General features: G+C 41.2%; 1 protein-coding gene across 3 annotated transcripts in view; it reads left to right on the forward strand.

Annotated features, from left to right (window-relative positions):
- The window catches only part of LOC118309059 (transcription factor SOX-13-like), a 55,268-nt gene extending 42,108 nt beyond the window's left edge, over window positions 1–13,160 (forward strand). For all 3 annotated transcript variants that reach the window (XM_035630661.2, XM_035630663.2, XM_035630662.2), the window contains exons 8-14: window positions 2,128–2,204; window positions 2,819–2,984; window positions 4,487–4,617; window positions 6,391–6,496; window positions 7,033–7,203; window positions 8,431–8,647; window positions 9,742–13,160. In XM_035630661.2, coding sequence (XP_035486554.1) covers window positions 2,128–2,204; window positions 2,819–2,984; window positions 4,487–4,617; window positions 6,391–6,496; window positions 7,033–7,203; window positions 8,431–8,647; window positions 9,742–10,027 — 1,154 coding nt within the window. In that variant the 3' untranslated portion in view covers window positions 10,028–13,160. The remainder of the gene's footprint in view (window positions 1–2,127; window positions 2,205–2,818; window positions 2,985–4,486; window positions 4,618–6,390; window positions 6,497–7,032; window positions 7,204–8,430; window positions 8,648–9,741) is intronic.
- Window positions 13,161–14,266: the final 1,106 nt, after the last annotated feature.

A 14,266-nucleotide genomic window follows, 5' to 3' on the forward strand; every position in this document is an offset into this window, starting at 1 on the left:
GGGCTGTAGCCAATCCCAGCTGACATTGGCGCGAGAGGCAGGGTACACCCTGGACAGGTTGCCAATGTATAGCAATGCAAAATACTTAACATTCGTTTAGAATTGCTAACTCATACTGTAGGTGCGGCCAAAACTCTTATCCCTTTGTAAAGATTGACTACAAGATAACCGTAGTGTGTACTCAGAGTTTTGCCCTTTTTGATATAATAATAAAAACCCAGTAGAGTGAACACTTCGCAAGGCATAACAATCTTCAATCAAGCTGCACCAAGTTGCACACTTTTCTTTTATTTTAAATTCCTGGATCTGCCCCTTTGTCCGGATCCACGCCAAACAAACAAACAAACAATAAAACAACAATCAAACAAACAAACAAACAAATAAACAAACAGACAGACAGACAGGGGTGAAAACATAACCTATAATAAATTCAAATGTGAGATTCAATTCAATTCTACTGAGATTCTTCTTCTACAATGATTCTGGAGGGCCTGTTTGAGTAACACATCTGTGACTTTTTTTAATGGTTTATGCAGAACAAAACACTACACAGAGGTTGATAATTATATCAGACAAGATTTTACAACTCTGGAAATTAATTTTATTCTGACTACGTCCAAGGTATCCCTCCACTGTGAACATTGTACAGTAGTTTATAAGTTCTTCCATAGTCTATTCTTACCTGGCCTGTTGTGAGGGAAGAATGAAACCTCTGCTTACCTGACAATGATTGTTTATTTTAAAGGGCAAGAAAGTTAGTGCAGAAAAGTTGTCACCATCGCTACAGCTCCACGAGTTCTGCCCCTGCTGGTTCATCCTCAGACTCGAGTGCTTTTGAAGAGAAACTTCAGCATATTCGTACACTTCAGCTCAAGGCCCGTTTTATAGAAAATATGAAAAGGCATCAGCGAGATACAAATGTCGACTCTAGTTGAACAGTATGGTAGATACCACCTTTCACACACTCATGCTTGTACAGTTAGCAGGCTATAGAGGGCACCGCTTAGAAAACGGCAGCTTTGTGCTTTCACGGGTCTTAAAAGCTGTGCTCGTGGTCGACCTTGTCTTCTCAATCCTTTCAAACCCACCTGATACTAAGTCATTAAAACATTGTAAGTGGGATTTACAGATAGCCATTCATTTGCTTTCTGCATTTGAAGAAACATGTGCATCTGTGTGCGAGTGCCTCAGAATGTTTTGACAGATAAGTGCTGGAGGACTTTTTGGTTGTAATGAAGAAGCCGGCTGGAGCAAGAGGTTTAATGTCATATTTTCTTTGCCACACTGTTTAATGTCATGTCAATAATGTCTTCTATTTGTTTGCTCATTTGCAAAATAAATTCACTATCAATTGGACATTGCACTTTGCAGAGTTTCTCTGGAAGTTCAAACAAATGCGTCTCATTTTAAGCCATGCTGAGAATTATGACGCAAACATAAAACATTCTCCCATTCAGAAATAATTATATACATATAAACATGTAATTTGTTCAGATTTATCTGAACATAACCCATGCAGCCTAATCCCGAACTCTTTATAGAATTTGATGTTTCATTCAACTGCAGTGCGCCCTAGCTGAGTGACAAGCCAACCATGTGACCTCCTTTGTTGTTGTGTTAAATGTGACTGTAAGGAGCCAAATCGCCTCACCTTCATCCATTATCTGTGGGTTATCAAATCTAAAAATGCATCCACAAATTCATGTCTGAGCTCTACATGTTCAGCATGACTCATTAATTCCCTCCCTGTTTGTGGTTGTGTAGAGAACAACAGCTTAATTTTACTTGATTTTACCGAACAGGCGAGTCAAGCCCTGTTGGGTTTCGGTTAGGCAATATGACAATATACCACGAGGCGATGGAAATATGTCTACCATAAGAGAAAGTGCCATACTGTCAATGTTTCATGGTGGCTATCCATTTAATAATCTAGGTAGAATTAGTTCACCATGGTTTTTTTCAAAGTTAAAAACTGTGTTTAAATGACTAAATAAATATTATTAAGGAATTCCATTATTTTATAATTTATTACACATTCATTCAGTCACTTTTTAATCTGTGTTTGCAAGTGGGAGCTGCAACCAGTGACAGTGTTTTTCATACAGAAAAATCTCCCATCTTCCACAGCCGTGGAATATCCTATGCAGCTGCTACCGAGCCATCATCCAGCCCCTGTGAAGAGGAGCAGTGGTTCCTTCCGACAGGTACAATATCACTACCCTAGAACTGTTTGAATTTTATGTCAGCCGTGTACAAATGTATCAAACTCAATTCACAAGTTCTTGAAACGCAAACATAACATTTATAATGCATACGCCAAATGTTGAGTAGGGAGAGTGGATTACTGTATGTATTTGCGAACAGTTCAGTGTGTGTGTGTGTGTGTGTGTGTGTGTGTGTGTTATGTGTGTGGTTGGTCCCGTTAAAGACAAGCTCTCCAGATTAAACAGATAATGTACTGTCTTGGCTTTTGGAGACTGAAAAGCCTTTAGAAAACGCCACACCCTCTCTCAAAAGTGTGAGTGTGTGTGTGTGTGTGTGTGTGTGTGTGCGCGCGCGCGCAGCATGAACTGCATTTGCATGACTTGTTCTCAAGTAGAAATAAACCCACACACCTTAAATAAACAAAAGGGGAGAGAGGATGAGGTGAACATGAAGACAAAAGAGCAAAACACTACAAAGGTGTGACAGATGTGCTCCAACATGCCAAATCTGCTGTGCATAACTGGAATATATGCAGGCCCTCGCCCTTTGCAGTTACACCTAAATGTGTGTACACAGCCCCACCCCTGCTCATCTGGTCCCACTGTGTGTTTAGGAAACGAGTCAGCCATTGAACCTGACCTCCAAGCCGAAGGGGCTGGAGATGGGCAAGACACCCAGTCAACAGAGCATGGATCTGGGATCGCTGGCACTGCAGGGGACCTACAGGCCCAGGGATCTCCAGAGAAAAGTGTCCCACAGTCCACCACGATCTTCTCTCAGTGAGTTCCAGTAAAGTGGGAATTCAAAGGAGAAAAAAACGAAACTGTTGCGTCCTCACAGCCTCTCTGAGGATGTTTGAATCGCAGCTGTGGTAACAGAGTTTAATTCCCTTCTTTTCGGCCATGAGAGGACTCATTCATGCTTAGACAACATTTTCTTAAAGATACCCTGTGGAGTTGTGACCACTAGTAGCGATATGCAGCAATGCTTTTAAGGCTGGGCCCCCGTTTTCTATCCGGCTGATTTTTTTTTCCCCAGCAAACAAGGATTAAATGAGTATAAGCAATTTCTAATTCTTACAAATATTGGCTTTTGAAACGTTTTGTGATTAAGTAAATGTATTCAGCATGTAGATGAGGCCTCAAGGACATTTTGATGAGAAACACTGAATGGTAACATAACATAAAACATGTAGGAAATCTTCAAAGTCAGTATGTTGTGTATGTGTTTCCAATTATTCCAAATCTTTCATTATGGTGATAGCATATTGTATCTATTTGAAGAACTCAAAAGACAAGTCACGTCTCAGACAAGCCTTCTAAAATTCTACACATTGCAGCTTTTAATTGAAATGATCCATCTTTGATTCAACCCAAAGCTTTTATACATGCGGGTCTCTCCTAACTCTTTTTTAAAAAACTGTCATACAGGGCAACAAGGCATTACAGTGTTTGATTGACAGACACCACAGTTATGATCGCTTGGCAACAAACACGTGGTTGACTTCAAAGCAGGAACTGTCGGTTATCACACTAAAAAATGAGGCCTTTAGATATGAAAAACTGAGTGTGAACAAAATGTTATTTCATAGGACATTGAACAAGTTTTTTGCCATGTATCTTTAAATATTTTTCATTACAAGTGAATGTTCCGTGACAATAGGAAAAAAGAAAAGGGAGGAAATACATTGTAATTAAATTAAAGGGGACTTAGTTCGATTTTCCTTCTTTTACTTAACTATTTTCTGCCTTAAATACAATGTTATAATGCTTAAACACCCTTGTTTAATGCATACAAGGATTAAAATAATGAGGTAAACATGTAAAAAGCTGAGTTGTCAGTCGGATCTAAATGCTAGGTTCTTTTCTACTTTCTCGACTAGCTGACGTCACCTCGTCAGAGATTTCATTGTGTGGTCATCTGCTCCAATTACAGCTCGTTCTCCCAGAAGTCTCATCCAGCAGATAAATAACTGACGGCGCAGGTTTACTATGCAGTTGTTTTGCAGCAGCAGAATAACAACTTACTAGCGACGTTAGCTTTTGGATTGCCTGAGCAGATGTTATTCACGGCAGTCGGCATTTCTTTGAGGTTACTTTGAGTCTGCAAAACAGGCGGTTTCAGATAAATAAGAACACTTTCTTAAAAAATCTTTTTTTCACTGCCATTGTTTCATCATAGTTGTCTCTTCCTTTTTGTGTGCCTAATACCATTTTTCTAAAACATGCTCCTTATTTTTGTTATTTTCCTCCTTGTCTTCCTGTATTTTTTTTGTCTGCAGGTTTCCTTGGAGACGGCGATGTGGTCACCCAGGCCATCCATGATGCCCAGCAGCTCCTTAAGAGCCACAGCAGCGGAGGGCGAGAGAGGGAGCGAGACAGGGACAGAGAGAGGGACGGTGGGGGAAAGATGGTGAGCGTACACACGCGTGCACACAGGCGTGCACACACGCGTGCACACACGCGTGCACACACGCGTGCACACACGAACACACTAGGTCAATGCCTAGAGCCGCTTTCACACATGCCATGTATTTGTTGGCTACTTGTCTAGCTGCTTTCAGACATGCACTGAAGTTCGGACATGTTCCTGAACTTTTGAGGAGGGGCTTGTACGTGACAATGTAAATATTGCTCCAGAAAGTTTCGGAAGCAAGATTCAAATTTCAGGAAAATGTTTGTGTGAGCCCATATGACGGTGCAGCAGGAAAATCTCCTGAAATTCACAGCGAGCGAGTGGACGCTAAACCCAGTAACTCCCCTAATTTTAAGAAGTCGGGACCTTGACTTTGACTTGAGCATTAACTGTATTCCGACTCCGAAGTTGGTGATGGGGACTCTTTAATGTTCCATCATTTAGCATAAGATATAGAGAGTTATATCAACACTGTAACAATATTCTATTTCATGCAAGCGCAGGCTTGACCAGCCTACACGTGGATTCATGTGTCCGTCAGTAACACTAAGTGCTGAGATGTCTGTGCACTTTGCTTTCATGGACTTCACATTGAATGTGATTGAATTCAGACCTATCGACACATCTACAGAGCACCACAGCAACAGTAGAGTTGTCCTGATGAATGCAAGTCCAGTATTCAGTCTTTTTTACTCCTGAGGAAGATATCTGGCTCTTTAGCTGCCACTGTGTTCATACTTGAAACTTACAGCCTGAATATGAACAAACAGTCTCAGTCTGTCTCTTGCTTACATTTAGGGCTTTAATCAAGGGTCAGAGTCAGGTTTAGGGTTACAGGGAGTCGTGCCTCTCCTGAGGATTTAACTGACAGAAGAATAGCCCGGCTGTAGTATAACCACCCAAGAGAGTATTGTTAGAGCACAGCACTAGTTTTAAGTGACATGTTAACACTGTATAACAGACAAAGAAGTTATATCTCTGTCGTTTCCCTTAATAATATGAGAAGAGTACAAAATGGTTTAATGTTTTTGAGTTTAGTGGCATCATGTGAAGCAAAATTTAAAATGTTGGTCTCACAACTCTTTGTTTTTTCATTTCTACCTATTAAAACCTCTTGAAATGACATAATTCATCAAGCTCAAGCTTTGGTCAGTGCCTCATCCTGGAGCAACAGCTGTTGCAGCCTCACAATACCACAAAGGCCTCAGTGTGGCATTGACTGAGCCACCTGCCCTCCTCTCTTTGTCCCGCACAAAACAGTACTCCATGGCTCTCCTCCACCACGCTATTATCCTGCACCATCGAGCCTGTGCTGCTGCTTTAACACCAGCACTGTTGACTGACCTAGTTTGGTATTCCACTCCTGCGCATGGAGGATAGATCGTGTTTTACAGCACGAGAATGATGATAGATAATACAGCCACGGTGTGATAGCTTTGCAAATTCAGAATTTGTTACATTCCCATCTCTGCCTTTCACATTTCCTCCCTCAAACAATAAACATCATTCTTCCTCCACCATAGTGTTCAAATGTCCTTTCTTTGCATTTACAGCTCTTTATTTAAACAGCAGCTGATATGGCCAGCGTGCCATTACTTTACCTTAAATAGCTCCCAGTGTAACATGTGCCGTGAGCACACCCCTTGGACATTGGGTCATCTCTTTACTGCCGTCGACATTCAAATTGCCCCTTTGTGCTCGAGTGTGAATATTTGTGTGCCTTTGCTACATGTCTGTCTTCACCTGTCTTTGTCTTTTCCGTGTCCACAGGAGTATAAAGAATCTCCCCACAGAGAGAGAATTTCTCACTCCGAGCGGGGTGAAGACAGACATGGCTTGCCGTCCACCGAGGACCACCTCAGCAGTGACTCTGAGGGTAGGTCGAGCCTGGGGGAGCCTGTCTAATACACTGCATTGTTGAGAGTAAAACATTAATGTTAATAATAAGTAAATTAAGTAAGTAGTATAACTCATGGTGGTATTTTAAAGGTGGTACACTTCATTGGTTATCCTTAGATAACCAATGAATGAATAAAACACAGCAGCATTACCGTTGTTGAAATTATCCAAAATGGACAGAGAATCCAAATAATTTTACCATAAACAACACTCTGTAATCTTTGGACTTAATTATTATTGCCTACTCAGAATATCACACTGACATTTGAGGTGTCAAAAAATGACTTCCACCAACTTCAACATACACCATCTTGAAATTTTGAACCTTTAATGAGAAACTGCTTACGCAGGTACGCTTAAAAATATTCAGGGCAATTTGAGGGCTATAACAGAAAAGGTTAATCCCAAGTAGTGTACCACTCCTTGGGACAGGGATATATTTAAGGAGGAATGAGTAATAAATTGCAGCATTGGTGTGGTTGTCTAACTGTAGCCCTCTTTCCTGTCCCGTAGGTGCCCTGCCCGTTTCTGTCCCAGGCAGCTACGCCGAGGCTCGGCCCCCTCCCTCCTCAGGCCACATCAAGAGACCCATGAATGCCTTCATGGTGTGGGCCAAGGATGAGCGCAGGAGGATCCTGCAGGCCTTCCCTGATATGCACAACTCCTCCATCAGCAAGATCCTGGGTGAGCCCAGCACTTGGGTTGGGGTGGGTTTCACTCTGTCTCTATTCTGAGACACTGCCTGGTACATGTGTTGGCACCTATTTGAAAGGCTGATTTGTGTAACTTCAGGAAAACTATACAATCTTCCTCAAGATGTTTGTAAGAGAAAATTGAAGCTGAAATCAGAATGAAACAGGCTCTTCATAATAAGCACTTGGTCTGGTATGATGGTATGACTCGGTGTGTGTGTGTGTGTGTGTGTGTGCGTGTGTGTGTGTGTGGTCCTACTGTACTGTAGCAAGAATTACCACTGAGTAGGTCTTGACTATTTTGGCAGGTGTTTATATGTCTGTCTGTCTGTCTGCCTGTCTGCCTGTCTGTCTGTCTGTCTGTCTGTCTGTCTGTCTGTCTGCCTGCCTGCCTGCCTGCCGGTCTTTCTCCATCTGTCTGTGGACATATTTGGTCACTGTGGTAATGTACAAACTATAGTAACAAAATGTTTGTGTAGTTGACATCAAAATAAAGGCTGAGTCCAAACCTAGTTGTTGTTGACTACTGTCTACTCATGTAATAATATATACCAAGCAAGTACTATTGTAGTAGTCAGTGTGCGATTTGCTGGGGGGATGCGTGGGATTTCCCCCGTTCCGGTTTACATATCCCCACCCCTGCTGAATTATTTTATCTCCAGGAGGGACAAAAATGATCTCCCCGCTCAAAGTGATCAATGCTACTTTACCAATAGATCATACAAAAGACCTTAAATATTTTTTAAAAGTTAACTAAGTAAAGCGTAAAGTGCAACCCGAAATGGACCATCCACTGTCAGCGCTCACATTCGTGAGACTATAGATGATCCTGGTTCTTTTCGGAATGTAACCAAGCATGAACATTTGGAAGGGGGATTTAATTCTTGCATGTTTTGTTTTGTTGTTTTGTTTATTGTGATAAATGAATTAGCTTGTAGAAAGTGTAGTCATTGACTTATTTTTTTCAGCTGTGAGAAACCAAGATTACTATATCTGTCTGAACGATGGCTTTAAAGGTTTCCCCTAAATTTGATGGAAATTTTTACGGAATTTTAACTCAAAAAAGGCTTGACAAAGAACAAATAGTTTTAAAGGGTATCCATTTCACATTTATTGAACAAAGACAGTAAACAACGTAAGAAAAGGAGTCTGAACATAATACTAATGTCACCAACTGGACTCAAAATCAATCTTTGTGCCAATGTCTCTTTGCCTTTAGGCTCCAGGTGGAAGGGCATGTCCAACCAAGAGAAGCAGCCTTACTATGAAGAGCAGGCGAGGCTGAGCCGGCAGCACCTGGAGCGCTACCCCGACTACAAGTACAAACCCCGGCCCAAACGGACCTGCATTGTCGAGGGGCGGAGGCTGAGGGTGGGCGAGTACAAGGCCATGATGAAGAGCCGCCGGCAGGAACAGAGAGTGACCTACACACACAGGTAGAAACCAGTACACGCACGTAAAGGCCAGCCTGCTTTGAGTGTGCAAACAACTTTGGGATGATGTGCTAAAAATGTGTCCCTGGCGGAGAACCCTGAAAATTCACTCTTCACAGAGTTTGCTGTACACCTCCCAAAGCTTTTCTTTCTTTTTACTTTCAAAAGACACAAAAAGGAGTATTGATATTGCAGCTTGGCTGTTTTAAGGCTGTTCTCTGCGATGAATAGCATCCCCCGGTATTGTTCCCCCTAACTCCTGCAACTACTACGTGTAGTTAAGCTGGAGGTTGAGACCGTGAACAGCGGTTAGTTCTGAATGGTTTTCTGTGTCAATGTTGTCCTTTGCCTCACAGATGCATTCACCACATCTTTTTTCTCTTTTCGATTCTTTGAGAGATAAAATGTTAAAATCAGTCATGACGAGCAGTTTCTAACCACGAAGCCACTAGAACTGAAACTGTAAAGATGCATTAGCTTGGAGGTCGCAGTCAGTGGTGCAAATTCACAACACTGAATTTCAACAGCATTACCGTTGTTGAAATTATCCAAAATGGACAGAGAATCCAAATAATTTTACCATAAACAACACTCTGTAATCTTTGGAGTCCCCCCTCCAGCACATGGAGCAGCATTTCAAACTCTGTGAGTGGACATTGTTTGCCACAATGCATCTTTTAATTGCAGTTAAACTGTCCCCTTATGTTTTTATGTTCACGTTTGAACCTTTGGCTTTTTAATAAATAACTTGATATTTTGTTTATTCTTTACACTGATGATTCAACCAGCATACATTTATGTCCCCCCCACCACTCAATTACTGCCAAGGAAAACATCCAGCCAGAATCCCAGACACATTGTGTCCAAAAGAAATGTACTGCTCTTTAAGAAAATGAAAAGGGTATGTTACTGTATCATTATGGTGTACATTTCCTTGAAAAATGAGAATTACATATTCAGTTCAACTTTTGAATATTTGTAACAATTGTATTAACAGAATTACCCAAACCCCACCACCTCCACAGATAAATATCTGTGACCACCAGCAAACTGAAGCGGACTCTTGTTGGTCTCTCTCTCTCTTTGTGTCTTTTCAGTCAAACAGAGCCTCAGCAGATCCACTACTCCCACAGCGATGGCCAGTACCCTGGCGCTGCTGGCTCGGTCTCCGTGGCAACCATGCCCTTTCACCCCGCGTTACTGGAGCATTACCTGCCACAGGTCCCACCTGCCCCGCGCCGAATGGAGGGCCATGCCACGCCCACTTCCCTGCCAAGAGAGAGAGAGAGGGAACGAGAGAGGGAGCGGCCGCTGTGCAGCGAAGGAGATGAAAGTGATGGGGGAGAAAGGAGTGAGGGGGAACTGGTTCTCCTGACAGACTGAAGAAAAAATTATTAAAATGGAGGGGCAGCGAGGGTAGTTGTGGAGGAAGGGGTGCTTAGTCAAATGAGTCAGAGAGTATGACCCAAGGAAAACAGGGAAAGATTTAGTTGCCACTGAATTAAAAAAATGCTCCTCTGTAAGGAAATGTCACACTGTACTCCCATATGACTTAGCAGTCTCGAATGAAGGTCTGCTCCTCTCACACACACACACACACACACACACACAAACACAAAGGAAAACTATTATTTTACTCATTTCCTTTTCATAGGTATCATGTCACCAGCTGCTTTGTTTTAAAAACATAAATTGAAGTTTTATTGTCTTTAATTTCATATAATGTTTATCATGTAATCCCCTATGCTGCTTATTTCCATCCCCATGTTGAATTTTTCGAAAACAAATGGCCCACACGAATTAGATTCAGCAGAGGAGAGTGTAAAAGGAACCACAAAACAGAATCCCCATGCTCCCCTGTTAGACAGCTGAAGGACCTTCAAGCAGCTGAGTAACTTCTCTCTGGTTGGGCCCGTGATGAAGCTGTATGTTATCAGTGTGTCAGTCCTGCCCTCTACTGGTAATGGCTGGTTATTGCTAAATGAAGACATGGTCTGTTACAGTTTTTCTCAATCGATTTGGCACATTTACTGAAACAAACTTACTATTGTCAAAACTTAAAGTACAATCCTCACACCACGTGGTACATTCAGCACACAAGTGACCTGCAAAAGGTGATTACTCAATCAATAGGATTCACTAATTTTTCTAATGTAAATAAATCCATCAATGAATAAATCTTTATCATCAAAACAAAAGGTTCCTATATGATTGCTTAGACCAAGACAGTGAAAATGCAAAGACATCTTGTCAAATGACAGTGTGCTCTGAAAGTGTGATAGTTACCCACTGTACTATTGTCCAATTGCTAACATTGTATATCTAGGCAGCTGAATAGTATTGATATCAGCCATGGCACACACTAATTTGAGCGTTGAGTGTTAAAGTTTCATAAAGGTGGGGGACAGATTTAAAATAAACAAAAGGTCAAATGCAAAAAGGCAGAGGTGTGTGTATATACTCATATATATATAAGTCCTTAGAACGGCAAACACACTGGATCCTACACTTCCCACAATGCAACTCAACACCGTTTTTCATGAGACACACATTGCCTGGCAAATGGAAACAAGCTTCACACCCGCAGTTTGTAACTCGGGCTGCTGTAAATTTGTAGTCCTACAATGAGACAGCCCCTGGTGCCATCAAAGATCGGACTTGATTAACACTCCTTTTGACAAAAACAACAGAGAAACAATGGACCTAAAGTGTAAAATAGGAGGAGCCACTGCTGTGTCTTTCAATCAGTCTCATTGGAAATAATATTCAAGTGAAGGGCTCTCTCAGTTCTCCTGAAAGTTTTCCATCTAATATCATTGAAATTATTTTTAGGAATACCCCCGTTCTGACCCGGTCCTCTTCCTCGCCCTCCTGACATCACACTGTACAGTTGAGCTGTGCTGTGTTATGCTGTATTTGTGTGTATCAGTTTGCTCCTCATAGCATGGTGGGTTGAACTCAGCCCTACCTATTTGTTTTATACATCCATGTTTGCTTCTATGAGTGTTTATTGATTGTCGTGTTGAGCACCTAGCTGTGTATTCAAAATTCGTATGTTTTTTTTCTCTTTCTTTTGAAATGCAGCCTCCCACACTGCTGCAGAAAATATCCAAATGAAAATGAAAGACCTGTTGTTTTTGTCTTGACAATTTTTTACATGATTTTTCAGGAATTGTCATTTTCTTGGTAACAGTCCATCAATCCTTGCATCAGCAAATTGGCATTCTGTCATTTTCTCAAATTTTCTGAAGCTGCACTGGAATTTGACTGAAAGTGACACTAAATGCCTTTTTTTTTTTTGGTGGCAGATCGGTCAGTAGGCTTAACAGTTGTCTTCTCATTTCATCTTTCACTCTCCTGTTCCACGAGCATATTAGCAGATCATCCCCAAATCCACGTTCCACATTTGAGAAGGGGCAGCTGACGTAACCCCGCTCTCTTGTGGTGGCCAAATGATAGTTAATGTGACAACACTGGCCAAAGTGAAAGGGACACGCCTAGTCTTTGACGACACCGAAAATATCCGCAAGCCCTCAGGATGTTGGCTGCCGTGCTGCATGTTAACGAGTTTTGAGTTATCCATGTCAATGCTTACCTTGTTCTTTGGTGCATTCATTGATGGATTAGAGTAGACTGGTTGATAGAGAAACTGATTCTGAAAACCACAACTGCAACAGTTTTAAAGCTGTAGAAACGTTTAAAAAACTGTTATTTTTGTGTTTTGTGTATGGTGAGCTGTGTGGTTAGACATGTTGATTTGTCTCATGCTGTCCTGAGGTTTCTTTCAAGTATGAACACCACCTCAAGTGATATTTCCTTTTATTCTTCTTCAAAGGAAATGGTAAATCCTTTGTTCTAATACTAAAAGGAGATGCACTAAAAGCTACGGAGGCTAACAGTTTAGCATATGTTGTGCTAAGTGGTTGTTCCAAAGTCGATCAGATAAGTTAAGACAAGCGGTGACTTATGTTGGCAGTTTCACGTTCAACTGGTCCGGTGCAATCAACGTGGAAGACCAAAACGTGTTGAGAACTACGAAACCTCCTTTCAGGCTAATTGCAGAAGCTAATTGCAGGTTTTGGCCAACTGTGTGCATTACATATTCTGCAGTAGGCCTAATCTGTTGCTAACACTTCTGGGCACATGGGTCATGTCAGTGTCTTTGTTCTCACCACTCACTGAGCATGTTGAAATACAACAGGACTATATAACGCAAAGTTGACTTAAGGTTGACAAATCAAAATGGCAGGAAAAAACGGATTCCAGGCGTTGGGTTGTAGGTGCTGTGCAGAGTAAACTTGCTGGTGTTTGTGTACATAGATGGATATCAGAGGAAAATGTTTATCTTGTTTTGGTGGAGACAGAGAGGTCTCCTGTCGTTACCCCTGCTGATGTACATATAGAAAGAGACTATTTTGTTTATAAGAGCTTGTGTAATTTAAAGGTGTACATTTCTCTATGTTTTCAGAGTTGTGCGTGTGTTTTTTCTTGAAAGAAAATAAATTGTTGGTGTTAATTGTGTTTGGTATGATTATTATTCTATTTAATTATTTAATTATTTTTAAATAAGCATACGTGTCAGGGTTGTGTGAATATCTCCCTTCAGGCCCTGGTTGGTTCAGTAATAACTTTGCTCCATAATTCAGGTCTCCTAGAGTCGACATTACCAGGGCAACACACCTCAGCTCTTTTCAGCTCACGCCAACATTTACACGTGAGCATGACAGCATGTTCTTCCATATTTTTTTTTACCACATGTACGCTGATGAGAAATTTAACTGGGAACCTAATGAAGTGGATATTTTGACTCAAACCCTGCTCGAACTATTGACACATATTGGTATTGGTATTGTAGGAGTTGTCTCATCAGAACTGACACACCTACATAGAACACAGTTGTGGTGATATACCTTATAACTGATCTTCTCCTGAGACAAGTTTGATTTTATCTGCCATGAAAAAGAGGAATACATGTATTTATTATTTATTCAGGCTGCGTAATGCTTGAGTTGAAAAAGTGTGAAAACATTATTCAGGGACATGGGCTTTTTAGTAATTCCAGAATTGGGTAGCAATGAGAAATGTTTTATTCAAATCAGAGTAAAGAAATTGATCCAGGTTGATCTTAACAAATACCAAGCATCACGTCACAGCTTATAAAATAACCTCAGAGATCATTCAAGACTTCTCTGATTGTTTCTTAAACCGAGAAGCCCCAAAGAGCTTGGATTAGTTGCAGGGCAGTTGTAATGGATGCACCAAATAGCACAAGCACTCATTATGATATCACCTTATGATAATGCACCACATGTAAATGTTGTATATGCTGTGAATGATTAGTGGATTTACTAATCGGCTGTGGCTCAGGAGGTAGCGTCAACCTTCGATCCCAGCTTTCGCCAGTCCACATTCCGATGTGTCCTTGGGCAGCAAGACACAACCCTAAAATGCCTCTTCCGGAGGTGTATGAATGTGGTAGAAAAAAAAGTGAGGTGAATAGCAGCGCTCTATGAATGTGACTTTACTGTAGTGTTTTGAGTGGTCTATATGACTAGAAAAGCGCTATATATAAATGCAGTCCATTTACTTATGGTTAATAAATCTAATAATTTACTAATGCTT

This window comes from Scophthalmus maximus, chromosome 6, assembly GCF_022379125.1.
Source record: "Scophthalmus maximus strain ysfricsl-2021 chromosome 6, ASM2237912v1, whole genome shotgun sequence".
Classification (NCBI taxonomy): domain Eukaryota; kingdom Metazoa; phylum Chordata; class Actinopteri; order Pleuronectiformes; family Scophthalmidae; genus Scophthalmus; species Scophthalmus maximus.